Below are 13495 nucleotides of genomic sequence, written 5' to 3' on the forward strand. Positions count from 1 at the left end.
TAGTTTGCATTTCACAGCTGAAGTTTGCAATTTATAACTGAAAAGATGTGGATCTTATCACTTCCCTTCTTGGCTGTTTATTGCTCAGCTGCTTGATCCATTACCTGGTTAGCAAAAAGGGACAGGGCAAGAAATACATCCTGTGCCTGGCCTGCAGGTTCTAGCCTGTATTTCTCTCTTTCTAAGGTTCTACCAAGCTGTTCTGCTTTCTTCTTCATTGCCTTCACCTCAGCCCAAGCCAACTTTGCTCTAGTTGGTTTTCTTCCCTCTGCGCTAGCACAAAGTCACTTGCCATGACATCACAAAGGTTACCTCTTTGCTCCCTGGCAATGACTGAACTTTGGCGGGAGGGAGGGAGGGTGGCAGCAGGAGATTCAGAAAACAAAGTCATGAACTTTGGAGGCAGAAGATCAGAGCTGGAAATGTGCTTGGAGATCTGAGTGCTTACACAGTCCAATCTGGAGAGCGGAACTGGTAACTTTTTGCATTGTTGTTGTTTACTTACCTGTTTTACCACTACCCAGTTGGTCTCCTGACTCATCAGCCTGAATATCATACTTGAACTTAGTAAGTGGATAACTCATACGATAGGACAGCTTATATCGCTTATTAGTCTAAACAACGATTGTACCATAATCTTTGGCAGGGTACTGCCTCAGATTATCTTGGCACAGTATCACAGAATCAAACAATCACAGAATAGTTGAGGCTGGAGTGGACCTCCGGAGAGCATCTAGTCCACACACGCTCAAGCAAAGTCAGCTAGAGCAGGTTGCCCAGAACTGTGTCCAGCTGGGTTTTGAATATGTCCAAGGTTGGAGTTTCCATAGCTTCTCTGGGCGACTTGTTTCAGTGTTCAACCACCCTCACAGTGAAAAAATGTTTTCATATTTTCAGATGGGATTTCCTCTGTTTCAATATGTGCCTGTTGCCTCTTATCCTGTCACTGGGCACCACTGAGAAGAGATGAGTCTGGCTCTGGTGAGCTGCTGGACATCCTGTGTGAGCATGGTACTCCAGAGGGCTAAAAATAGTCATTTGTGCTAGTTTTGCTTACTATTGTTCATCTTTGTACAGCCCAAAACAGCAGCTGCTTTTAGAAACTAAGCATCAGGCCTCAAACCATCATAAATTATAAGTGGTGCTTACTAAAGGTTTCTAGAGCCTGTGACTTGACTGTTTTGTTAGACTGAAGGCCAAAAAGCTCAAAGATGTGTTCTGTGTTCTTACTGTGTTTTTTTTTTTTTTTTTTAAGTCATGCGTTGCTTTTTTTCCTCTTGATTTAGGTTAGACCACAATTTAGACCCAAGAGCTTGTTTGATCATGGCATCTTGAGTACAGAGGCAAAGGAAGGATTGTTGCTTTTGAATGTAAAGAAGCAATCTTTTAGCTTTTCACTTGAAAGGCTTTATTCTGTTAGGAATGACAAGTAATCTAGCCACAGCTTTCTTCATCTAGGTTTGGCTCATCACACAGAAAAGAAGTGAAAACTGCCTCCTCAATGGAAGATGACAGTGACCCTGAGCAGAGCTGCTGGGCTGGTTTACCTGATGTCTGTCTGAGGCATGTCTTCCATTGGCTAGATGACAGGGACAGATCTCGGGCTGCCTTGGTCTGTAAAAAATGGAGTCGGGCCATGTACTCAGGATCCCTCTGGAGAACCAGAACCATCACATTCAATGGCCGACCATCAAGGGCACACACATTTGAATTTGAAACTGCCCTGTGGTATGTCAAGAAATTTGGCAAGTATTTGGAGCACCTTGAAATCAAGTTATTGAATCCTTACAATGCCGTCTTGACCCGAAAATTTCAAGTCACTATGAGAGGTCTTCTCTCACACTTGGGTAAATGTAACAGCCGCCTGGTATCTCTAAGCATCCAGCACCTGGAGTTAGACCGCGTGGTCTGGAGAAGCATGGTAAGGGCTCAGTTTATCAAGAACTTAGGAACCTTCCTGAAAAGAATGAGCAAACATCTTGATTATCTCAACTTAAAAGGAGCAAGAGTAACCTTGGAAGAAGGCTGCGAGCTTCTGAATTCTCTGAGCTACTTGAGAAACAAGAGCCTTATATCTGAAGTCAATATTGAAGATTTCTTTAGTCTCCACCTTCCCATCTACAGCAGTACATTGTTCCACCAAGCTGTGTCCAAGTTTCACAACCTGGTCATCCTGACTTTCAATTACAACTGCATCTCTGATGAACTGCTGGACATCCTGTGTAAGCACAGCGCTCATTCCCTCTGCACCCTGAATATCAAATGCCATATCCATGACCCTCATGGGCAAGTGGTCTGGGGGATGTCATGGGCAAACCTGGCCAAGAGAGCCCCACGACTGAATGTGAACTTCTTCTTTGAAAGAGTCATGAAGCATGATCACCTAGCCAGGATCCTGCTAGTGGAGATCCCAGTCAGGAGCATCAGTTTACGGAGCTGCTATTTCAGTGACCCAGACTGGACAATGAGACCTACCCTCATCAACCTCCTCCCAGCCTACAGGCATATTCTGCAGGTAGGGGAGCAGTAGTGACATCTTACTGTAATATCACAAAGCTCAGCAAATATTCATACTCATACAGGCCTTCTGCCTAATGGCAGACATCAATGGGAATGCCCGACCACTGCAGTTGAATGTTCAGAAGGTAATTTTTGTAAGAGACAGCCATTTCAGCATCCCAGGAATAGTCTAGTTCCAGTAACTATCTTTGTCCAGTTACAATCCCCATCATGCTGTTTCTTGGTAATGTCAGGTTGCCCTTGTAAAATGCTAACACCTGAAATACAGGTGGTTGTAGTATCATCAGTAAGAGCCTTTCAGGCTCTTTTCTGACACTTGAGAAAAGTGTCATTTTGCAAGAAAGCTTTGGCCTTATCCTTGACACACAACTTTATGTTAGTTTAGTAACTGATAACTTCCTTATCCTTTCATATTTTCTGAAATCTGCCCTTTTGTAGGGAAATCTGCATATGAGGAAAATACTCTATATGTCTTGTTTGTTTACAGGGCTGTAGGCTGCCTCAACCTACACTTACAGTTTTGCTCCATTTTGGCAATGTACAAATGTCTTACAGCATGTGTGAATTAACTGATGCCCATGTCAAGGCACTTTAGCACTGCCAGAGTTGTGCTAAGCTAACTCTTGTAATGAGCACCATCCTGTGCATGCCTGATGGAAGCAGGTGGCCTTATAACTAACGGTTGCTGACAGCTTTCTTTAAGTTCTGTTGCATTGCAGAGTTTTCAGTAAACACCACAGATCTGTAAAGCGCTCTAGAAATTGTCTTTGGATCTATTTTTTTATCTGCGATCATTTCTGATGCATGAAATAATATCATGGCATGAGCTGTGAGTGCTGCACCTTCTGGATGGTACTAAAAGTTGTCTATCTGAGAATGATGTGTAATGCACAAGGGATCTCCATCTTAATGGGAAAGTGGCGATTATGATAGCATATGCTATTGTCATAAAAAAACCCTGATTCTCTGCTAATTCCAAGGTACAAAATTGATCTGCTGACAATCACTTCTGTTGGTAAAATTGGAGCAGCTCTTGTTGATTGAATTCTGATTATTGCTGCTTTTGATAATAAGCTTTGTTGAGCTGTACAAGTACTAACAGTGTTCTTTGTGTTCTTTCTTTTTCAAGAAATTAACTCTTGAAGTAAACAATGACCATGAACTGCTGGATGATGAGCTGCTACAGCTCATCTTATCATGCAAAAGGTTGTTTTTTCTGAAAGTCTGGGCATTTCTTAGTGTCACCTTTATGGAGAAGCTTCTGCAAAACCGTGCAGAAAAGAAATGCATATTGACTACCATAAAGGTAAGAATCTGTGCTGCAAAACTCCCATTCTCTTCCTCTCTTCCATACCCAGAGAAAGGTGAGATCCCCATCCCCATAGAAAGGTCATTTGTGGAAATGTTAACATAACCACCTTCCCTATATTATATTTTAGCATGATCTGTAAGAATCCTGAGAGCCACTCACAGAAATGGGTCTCTCCAACCTACTCAGCCATGCACAGAATATTGTTAAAGTTTATTAACTGGCCCCAGCTATTCCACAAGTCCTTGCTAGGCAAAAGGTCTCCTGTCACCTCCCAGTTCAAGCTAGGGATCCCTGGTCATATCCTAGGCCCAGTGCTTGGGTCTATGCTTAATTTGAAGCATGCGGTTAAATCCCACTAAATCACAAAAGAGTATAAACACATCTCACTGAATAAGGATGCTGTGTTGAACTGGGGCCAGGCCACAGGTGTAGCTAGAGAAAACTCTGCTTTGACGATGCTTTGCCTGCTAGACTCCAACTTCAGTAGATCCTCCCAGATCTGTGCAGATCCCAGGGATGCATCTGTTCTGGGGGCAAAAGGAGTCTTGTTCTCCCCAGAAATTCTTTGACAGGAGATGAGTCAGAGTCTTCACTCAGTCTGGAGTGAAAACAGAGTAACGACCTCAGGATTTTGATTCAAAACCATGGAATTTGGCTCCTCTAGATTCCTTAGTAGTCACAGAGACTTCCTGTTGCCATGAGCTTTAATGGATGAGCCATGTATCTGAGAGACATGACTGCCATTCATGCACACAGGTCAGGATTTACACAGCCCGACAAGAGACCAGTGAGGAGGATCGGCTGTTGCGTGATATTTACAAGAAGTTCAAATACCTGATTGACTCAGAGCTTAATTATTTTGTCATCACCTACCCAATGGTGTAAGCCACAGGGAGAAAGAAAAACACCCAGTCACACCTGCAAATGATGAACTGATCCTTTGGAGGGCATTAGTAGGGCACTTCTTGTCAGCGGTGCCTCTAAAAGGGAGATACCATTAGAGCAAGAGAAAGGCAAGGAACAATTTTACAATCCCACGAATTAAAATGTTGGATTTGGGAACTGGCCTTCCATGTCTCCACCATTATTTATTCTTGCCTTTGTTTTCCCAGCACTGAGACATTTTCCACCCTTACAGGCATCTCTAGTAAAAATAAGGCCCTCCTCTCTATTCAGCACTTCTCATTGTAGAACTTCAAACACTTTACCAATGAAGCCCATCTCATTGTTTCCATTTTGCAGATAGGGAAACTGAGGCATGGGGTGAGGAAGTGATTAGCCCAAAGTCAACCGTGGGCTTGATCTTGATTCAGATGCAGTCAGATGCACTCTCCAGTACATCACCGGTCCCTACCTCCTATTACATTTGGTATATAGTGTGTGCCCTGTTCTTAACAGCGGACATATAAAGAACAAAACCTACCATGGCTAGTCCTAAGAGTCTGTCACCTGCACAGTTTTCTAACAAATGGCTTATGAGGGAACTCCTGCTCTAGCTTCCACAGCTTCTAGACTTCTCCATGGCAAAAGATATCATGGGTTGCACCCAAGATAAGTAACAGGAAGAAGGGACATTCCTTCTTACTCTGTAACTTTATTGCTAAATGGGAGATTTCATCAGATGTTCTGGAGCATAGATATCTGTGACACAGAGAACTGGGGATGTTAGGTCTCTTTTAATTACCTCACAAAACTAGAATCAGTAGCGCATTGTTGACTCCAACTTTGCACCACCCCATCTCTGAGCAGGAGCTAGCTTCTTGGAACACATGGAGCCTCCCAGTGTGACAGTTTCAGACGTTGTTAATGGAAACAGATTCCCTCATTTGCATGCAGAGCACTTCATCAATGTACAATGTATTCTCCTTGACCTGGATCTCCTCCTCCAAGGAAAGCTGTCGGCGGCTCAGACCTTTCAGCTCTGCTTCAGCCTGTGCCAATGTGTCCTTTAATCTAACAGGGCAAAAACAGACAGACGGTTGAAACACATGGATATTTTTCATATGGGATAAGAAACCTTGGTGAAAAACCCACAGAAGGAGATTCACACAGAGACAACAACCATGCAGCTGAGGTGTCCCACTCCTAAAGGAAAAAGTGGTTCCCAACATTTTAGCAAAAATTAACCCAGTAATCTATACTACAAATTTCCCACTCTTTCATTGTTTTGCTTACCTCTGAATATTGTTTGTAATTTCTTGAACTTCACTAATCAGCCTGTACTGCACTGTGTCACAACACAGTTCCACATTGGGGCGATGGGTTCTTGCCTTCAAGCGAGTTTGAGCCACTTGACCAGGTCCTTCTTTGTCAGTGATTGCTTTCTCTAAGGCTGCAATGTTCTTCTCCTGTGAGGCAGTCTCATCCATCACCTTAAGAAACCCAGCAGAAGGAAGTGCTGCACACTGCCTCTTACAGTGAGTGAGATCAACATATTAATAGCTATTGTACTAACAATCTCAGTAATATTCATAATGTTTTAAGGTGTGTTTCATGAAAGCATTTTACAAAGGTTGGCCAGGATTATTATTCCTTTATTGGAAAGGAGGTGAGTTGGAATTTAAATGCAGCAATTAACTTTTAAGTATTAACATTAAAGCTCAGTTTTCATGTATCTATTTGAGGCAGATTGCTCCTGTTTTTCTAAGCTATTAGACTTTTGCATTGCAATCATGAAAAATCCTTTAAGAGCCCCATGTGTCTATAAACCACAAGGGAAATCCTGACTTTACTGAGGTCTACAGCAATGTTTCCATTGAGTGGGTGATTCCAGAAATTCACCTCTGTAGTGCTGTACATAGACCTGATAAAATAAAATCTAAGAGTAGTATTCTATTAAAAAAAAAAAAAAGGAAAATGTGCCAGGTTTGCCAGTGTTGCAAAGGTGAAAATTTTAAAGAGTAATAGCTCAAGAAACTGGCTTGACAGAAGAGGCTGATGATCCTAGCCCATTGTTTCCATCATTTCTGCTGACTTCTCCCTACCACTTACTTACCACTGCAAGGAGCATCTCTAGCTTGTGCTTTGCATCTTTGACCTCCTTCACCCTATTTCTAAAAGCAACATTCACCGTCTCAAATTGCTTGCGCACATCATTCACTGTCTGGGAGAGGATGCGGTCAATCAGTGCCCTCAGAGCCAAAGAATTGTTTCTCTGTTTGTCAGCCATTTCAATATTTACATTTGAAAAATCTATCCAGTCTTCAAGGCTCACGGAACTGGAAGAGATTCAAAATAAAAGGACATCAACTGGGTATTAGACTATCTGTGAATTCATAAATCTATACTTATTACTCCACAAAAACCAAGTATTAGTGTTAACAAGAACAAAGCAGTACTATTAACTGCAGGCCCCAGCCAGCATCAGCTGTGCTGGGAATTCTACAGATACACAAAGAGTCTCTACCTCAAACATTTCAGAGGAAAAAAAAAGGTAGGATGGAAACCAGTTTGCCAAAGCCACAAAGCAAGTTTGTTACAACTTTTCTTTTTCCTGATGAGGGATTGAGTTGTGAGGGGAGGCACAGATAACTAATATCTCTTAGAACACCTTTCATTAATTATGCTTTTATTGATAGGATTAAGCAGTTGCTATTGATAGCAGATAACTATTTACACAACACATTCACTTACTCTCTCACAGTTCACTTACATGCTAAAATAGCCACTCATAGTTACATGGTTGGAGCAACTGTTGGGAAGTCAAACCTGCTGTATACCCAGAAGTAGAAGGTCCTACCAGCAGACCAGTGGCTTGTAGGAAGGTGTTTGGAAAGTCCCTCAAAGGGTCCTTTTTTTCACTGGGTGTATATATAACTCTGTAGTCATCATTTGCATATAGCAGCCAACACCCTTCCAGATGTGATCTGAGTTATACAACCTGTTGTTGATGCACTCTAACTTGTGCTAATGGCATTGTACAGAGCTGCCAGACTCTTGGTGTTCTGAGTTTGTCCATTCTCGCAGCATCAACAGTACTACTAATCTCCAGAGTATCTCCATCCTTCGGATAGTATCACACACACACACTACTTTCTCACCATGTACTTTTCTATCTTCAGCCTGTTGTTTTATGGTAGCTCTTCCTCCACTCAGACCATTCACACAAACACACACAGAAGGAGCTTTTATGACAAGTTAATGACAGAGTCAGAAACCAGCGCTATGCCTCCTGTGTCCCAGTCAAGCACCCTTCCCCCCCCCCCCAGACACTCTAGCAGGGAGAGGAAGTTAGATTAGTAAGTCTATTCTGGCTTCCAGCAGTGTGTGAAATTTTGCTGTAGTTAACTGTTAGACTCAGAATCTTTTAATGAACTACAGTTCACTAGAAGTATGGTTATTGTGGCTTACTTCACAGGCATATTACACAGATACTGAAGTGATGGACAGAAGTATAAAAAATTCTATGACGGACGTGATGGACAGATAATCCATTATACACGCAATTACTTTAATTGTTCTGTCATGATAAAACTCATACTAGCTGTATGAGCTGAATGTATGTTCACTGAGTGAAATAACCACTTACTTTCCTTGTATTTTCACCACATTATTAGCATATCTGATGTCAGGAGAGTTGTTTGTCAAGCTAGCACAGTAATCATCAATCATTAAGGCTGTGAACTTGTCCCTCAGATCCATTTCCAGCTTGTACTTTGCTGAACGATTCAGTCTAGAAGGGAAAACAACCAGACTCTGAAGATAAACTCTGACAAAACATCAGTCTTTTCCAGTCCTTAACAGTGGTAAACTGGTCAATGAGCCAACACCTAGGCACTAAGTCTCCCCAAAAGACCAGGTGTGATAGGCAATGCAAATGCTATTATGGAATTCTGCATGTATGAACTGTTAGTTGCAAAGCCCACAGATCTAGAGCATGATGCAGCCTCCACAGAACTGATGGTATAGTTCCCACTGGAATTAAAGGCACAGGTCTGGATCCTGACATCACCAAGGATCATGTGCAAGTAGTTTCAGTTCTAACTGACACTAACTTCCCACCATTAATGATCAAATGGATGAACTAGGACTGAGCTTCTGCAACTGTTTACACTGAAGGTAACTTTGGACCCATGCTCAGCCTGACCCTGCAGCTTCTCAGGAAGATCACTGTCCTGCTTTTCAGCTACCCAATGTTTGGTTATGCTCTTTGGCTCTGCACCTGATTTGCTCATTGGTTTGTTCCAATGTGCGTTCAAGCAAAGCAATAACTCCTTGGAGAACTTCAACTTCCTTGACCAGTTCCTGTTTCACTTCATCATGGACCAAGTCAATCCCAACTCGCCTCTCCCTAAAGAAAAAAGAGGAAAAGCCATCAGCCACATTGTTCAACTGTCTGCAGTTAATTGAAAATGGTGAAGCCCAGCTTTCCATAACCAAGGCTTTTCCTTGCTACACTGGAAACAGTCATCTTTCTTTTATAGCCTTGGTTCCCCAGTGTTACACCACATAAATCAGACTATGATTCCATTGCAAATAGAGGTTAAGACCTTAGTTTGCAGCCTTTTTTATTATTTGTTAATGGTTCATTACCTATATTTCTTCTCTCCTTGCATGCTTTTCTTTCTTAATCTCACCTGTTCAGGAGACACTGTTGGGCAATGACAAGTGGCTCTTTGCAACTTTCTAAGGCTTTCTCCAGCCTGGTCTTGAAAGTCAATAGTACCTCTGTCTCATTAACAATCTGTTCAAGTTTGTCCTCTAATTCTTGCTTCCAGAATTTTATTTCTTCCAGTCTCTGTTCTGCAGATTGAAAATTGAAAATAAGTATTAATACAAGCCCATCTTCTATGCCAGAGCACTATGGATCGGGCCTTAGCTAAGGATAGAAATAGACTCAATCCTCAATGGAGTGCATTTAGTGCTTTAGGCTGATGTTCAGAGACAGTTTTGCAACTCTGTGTCAGGAGATTTGTGTGGAATATCTTTCTGTGTGTTTTGGACCAGTAAATTATCTGTTATAAAATAAAGAATCCACCTCAAAATATTCTTAAAGTATTTTGATTTTTTTCCATGAGATCAGATAACGTAGCATTGACATGTACTACATGTACTCCTATTTCTAAGTCCATCTTAATCGCATAGCTCAAATAACACATCTTGACACTAGCAGAAGATATAGGATTACCTATTTTCTTGTTGACATCACTTTGGGTTTTCTGAGTTGTCTTTTCTGTTTCATCCACCAGCCTCTGACTCTCAGCTGTCACACGTTCTGAACTGGATTTCTGAGACTCTGTACTGGCACACTGCATCTTGTTTGCAATGTGCCAGTCTGGGGGAAGACATTTGGGTGGAGTTTGCAACAATTTAGCCATTGTGTTTTGGAAAGGTTCTGGATGTAATACAGGAACAGAGTCACAAGTCAGTTCTTGGGATGTGTAACCTGGAAACAGGAATAGCATTATTTTTGGTTGCAGAAGCAAGAACAGGGAAAGACAAGTCCATGACGGTTGGAAAAATTCTTGTCCCTTTTACCTGCAGAATGAGGAAGGTATGAAAAGATTCTTCCTGCTCAAGATTCCCCAAGACTTTGCTAAGAAGATGTGGGTGAGAAGGTCTGGAGTGGGAGAATGAAGCAACAGAAGAATTTGGGAATGGAAGCTAGGAGAAAAGAGAGAATAAGTGACTTGAAAGTGGAACTGAGAGGGAAAGATGAGCCTTCAGTGATGGGATGAAGAGAAGGGAAAGAAAATTAAAGGATACATATGAGGGAGGAAAGAATTACTAAATGGACAAGCACAGAGAAGTGAAAAAAGAATGACCAAATATAAAAGATAGTCTCCCACCAGTTGCAGAAGTAAGTTTTAAGAATATGGCTGGAGAGCTGGATGAGCTCTACATTGTAATAAGAAATCAAATGGTTGCTAGGAAAAAAAGGAGCAAACAGGACCTGAAAAGATGAAGGAGGAAATGCATCAGGTAAATGAGGAAATGAAAAAGCCTAGAGAAGGCTAAAAGAGAACAAAGAAGAAAGCCTGCTGGGGACACTCTTTTAGTGTAGGGGTAAACTAATGCCCCAAGTACATGCAAAGTCACATAAGTTTGGTTGAATAGCAAGTTACCTATCCTTGCACAGTGCTTATCCAGTGTTTCTCAGACAGTTCCTCACCCTTAAATACACACAGCTATTCCTCAGCAACGTACAGCTCTGCCCAGAGTCCAAGACAAGTGCCTTAACAGAATCCCCCCTTCTCCCTCATACACCTCTTCGCTGCCCCTTGCTCCTGGCCTGGATTGTTCCCGATGATAAATCCTGGCTACGTGCCATGTCCTCAGTTCTTCTTCATTGGAAGGTTTGCCCCCAACTGTCTTCCAGCCTCACTCTCCACAGCAGCAGTGCATGTTTTCTTTTTAAATATGAGACTAAGCATTCCAGGAGGAGGCTCAGAGCAGCACAGAAGGTAAACAAACTGGCTGCTATGGGAACAGCAACACTACATCCTGGCAACCAGGGCAGCTTCTGCTCTTTGCACTTGGTAGAAGAATTACAGCACACATGACTGAATAGCGCTTGCCTTTTCCCATTCCCAGATAAGCAGCTGTCTATCTACCTGCTGATCTATCATGCTGAACTGGAATAAAAAAATGTATTATTTGTATCATTAATTGAGCCAGCTCCCACAGCTTTGAACGGTAATTTTTGGGCATTTTTTTGATAGATGTATTACAGAAATTCATAAAGATTCTGAAAATAAATGAAAGGCATGGTACGTGCCTATTGAATTTTTCACTTGTAAACTATTCTTAGCAGTATGCTTTGAACACTCCATCTTTGTGGCAACTATATTCTTTCCTTATATGAGACAAAAGAGACTGGGAGCCAGAGAGAAGAAAAAATGGAGGAGACACAAGAGCATTACATCACATGCTATAGTGATATGCCTGCTCTTTACAGCTCAGATATAGTTTAGGTTACAGCAATGTCTCTCAGAGTTCCCAGTGAGGTTCAAAGCAACTGCAAAGTGATAAAGAGGCAGTATTAGTAAAAAAGCGGTTTTAGCAGGTCCAAGACAGAAAAGTGGGAAAAAACCTGCAATTACTGTCTGCAAATAAAGTGCATTGACAGTTGGACATCTGAGAACTACCTTTAGTCTCAAATAGCAACTAAATTCTCTCAGTGGTCATTAAAACTGGTAACTACAATGTCTCTCATGTGAGGTTTCACTGATTCAGGAATCTGCATGTACCCCAGAGGAGTCAAAAGGGGTCACAGTTAAAGAAACACTAGCTTAGTGGAAAATGCAGGTATTTCAGTGCTAGCCAAAGGAAAACACAGGCTTCAGGAGAAGACAAAGGGCAGACATCAGAGCTGAAGCAATTCACCTGACAGGAGAAGGACCTGGAGGTTCAAAAAGAAGCAAAAAGAACAGCGTGCAAGGCAAACAATGAGAACAAACAGTATGTGCTAACTGATGCAGGAGGATGGAAAGCTGTGGTCACAGACACTCGGAGAATGCTTCTGGTTCATGATACAAAGCAAAACTATGACCAGGCTGAATGCTTTGATCTCAAGAATCAATTACATAGACTGTTACTTAGGCAGACTTGTAAATCAATCTATATGGTATTACTCACGTGAAGGCTGCTACTATTTGTACAAGAGAGCAATGCTTCTATGGGCTGGCCCTTGGTTTGTGCATTCGGGTCCCTGGCTCCAGGTAGATAAATATTCTTTTAACAGATTCTTAATGTCAGGTGCTAAAATTAGCTAGTTGGAAGCAATAAATTTTGCCATATGACCAACTGCAGCAGGCTCCTGAGCCATTTCCGTAATAACTGAAAGATTTCCATTGACTTCAGAGCTGAACTCAAATCGAGTTTGAACAGAGATTTATTTCTGCCCAGAAGAGTGGCAGGATATACATCTGGCTGCATAGATGATTAACTAGTATTCCTCCACAAAATTTTATTATCTGTACTTGCAGTAACATTCCAACGCATCTGGTAAAAATATGAAAGAAAATTAAAGTGGGATTACAAGATGTTTATTCATAGTGAACTGAAACACTGAATGGCTATTGATAGCAAATGTCTTACAGTCCTAAAAACATGCTCAAAAATCACTTTGAAAGCTGAGGGATCCTTGAAGCCATGGTTATGCAGGATATTGTTGTGTGAGACCTGTGGGACTTCATGCAGTTTTTGTCCTGAAAACCCTGTAGCTGATGCTGTTCTGAGGAAAATTGTGAGCAATACCCTCATAACATAAATTCTTTGTAATTATCAATATCAACCCTAACTCTATTCATGATTTGCTTACCATAAAACAGTCTTTGTTTTAAAAATTTTAATACTAAACTTACAACTCATCTTTTCATGTAAACTAGTTTACAGAAGTTAGTTAACAGAATGAAGTTTTATTTTTACCTCACATGGTTTTTAGGGTTAAATCATTGTTAAATAACATTGTAGCAATGCCAACATTCAATTTTAATTAAAGACTGACACTATTAAGGGGAGGGAGGTTAGCACTCCAAAATTTAGACTTAAGTGTCAGTTTTCATTTAGAAAATGGGGACATTTTGGTCCAATAAAAGCTTAAAAATGTGAATGAGTACAATTCACAAAAGGGATCCCACTCTGCTCTTGATTAAAAAAAACATTCCATGATATTTTGCATTTTTTTGAGTCATTCATAGACTCGATGGGGCTGAAAACAGT

At 41.4% G+C, this 13495-nt stretch overlaps 2 protein-coding genes across 5 annotated transcripts; one reads left to right on the top strand and one right to left on the bottom strand.

Annotated features, from left to right (window-relative positions):
• The first annotated feature begins 451 nt into the window (after positions 1-451).
• Positions 452-9082, top strand: FBXO39 (F-box protein 39). Of its 3 annotated transcripts, none has more exons than XM_013961933.2 (4): positions 452-474; positions 1459-2515; positions 3650-3826; positions 8468-9082. In XM_013961933.2, exons 2-4 carry the CDS (start codon positions 1502-1504, stop codon positions 8492-8494), a joined length of 1218 nt encoding a protein of 405 aa, XP_013817387.1. In that variant the 5' UTR covers positions 452-474; positions 1459-1501; the 3' UTR covers positions 8495-9082. The 3 variants fall into 3 exon arrangements, with proteins under 3 accessions (XP_013817387.1, XP_013817386.1, XP_013817385.1); XM_013961932.1 differs by lacking the exon at positions 8468-9082 and adding an exon at positions 5793-5996; XM_013961931.1 differs by lacking the exon at positions 8468-9082 and adding an exon at positions 4589-5082.
• TEKT1 (tektin 1) lies at positions 5341-11223 on the bottom strand. 2 transcript variants are annotated; one of them, XM_013961935.2, is made up of 8 exons: positions 11039-11223; positions 9960-10217; positions 9409-9574; positions 8994-9122; positions 8361-8504; positions 6903-7050; positions 6008-6204; positions 5341-5785 (listed from the first exon to the last, which is right to left on the bottom strand). In XM_013961935.2, exons 1-8 carry the CDS (start codon positions 11100-11102, stop codon positions 5626-5628), a joined length of 1266 nt encoding a protein of 421 aa, XP_013817389.2. In that variant the 5' UTR covers positions 11103-11223; the 3' UTR covers positions 5341-5625. The 2 variants fall into 2 exon arrangements, with proteins under 2 accessions (XP_013817389.2, XP_013817390.2); XM_013961936.2 differs by having other exon boundaries at positions 6828-7050.
• Between the last annotated feature and the right edge of the window lie 2272 nt (positions 11224-13495).

This window comes from Apteryx mantelli, chromosome 22 (genome assembly GCF_036417845.1).
Source record: "Apteryx mantelli isolate bAptMan1 chromosome 22, bAptMan1.hap1, whole genome shotgun sequence".
NCBI lineage: Eukaryota > Metazoa > Chordata > Aves > Apterygiformes > Apterygidae > Apteryx > Apteryx mantelli.

Coding starts and splice junctions, on each gene's coding strand:
- FBXO39 (XM_013961932.1), top strand. CDS start 1,502: ATGGAAGATGACAGTGACCCTGAGCAGAGCTGCTGGGCTGGTTTACCT. Junction 2,516..3,649: donor CCTACAGGCATATTCTGCAG/GTAGGGGAGCAG, acceptor TTCTTTTTCAAG/AAATTAACTCTTGAAGTAAA. Junction 3,827..5,792: donor GCATATTGACTACCATAAAG/GTAAGAATCTGT, acceptor TTAATCTAACAG/GGCAAAAACAGACAGACGGT.
- TEKT1 (XM_013961936.2), bottom strand. CDS start 11,102: ATGGCACGTAGCCAGGATTTATCATCGGGAACAATCCAGGCCAGGAGC. Junction 9,123..9,408: donor CAACAGTGTCTCCTGAACAG/GTGAGATTAAGA, acceptor TTTTTTCTTTAG/GGAGAGGCGAGTTGGGATTG. Junction 7,051..8,360: donor GTGGTGAAAATACAAGGAAA/GTAAGTGGTTAT, acceptor AATCTCTTCCAG/TTCCGTGAGCCTTGAAGACT.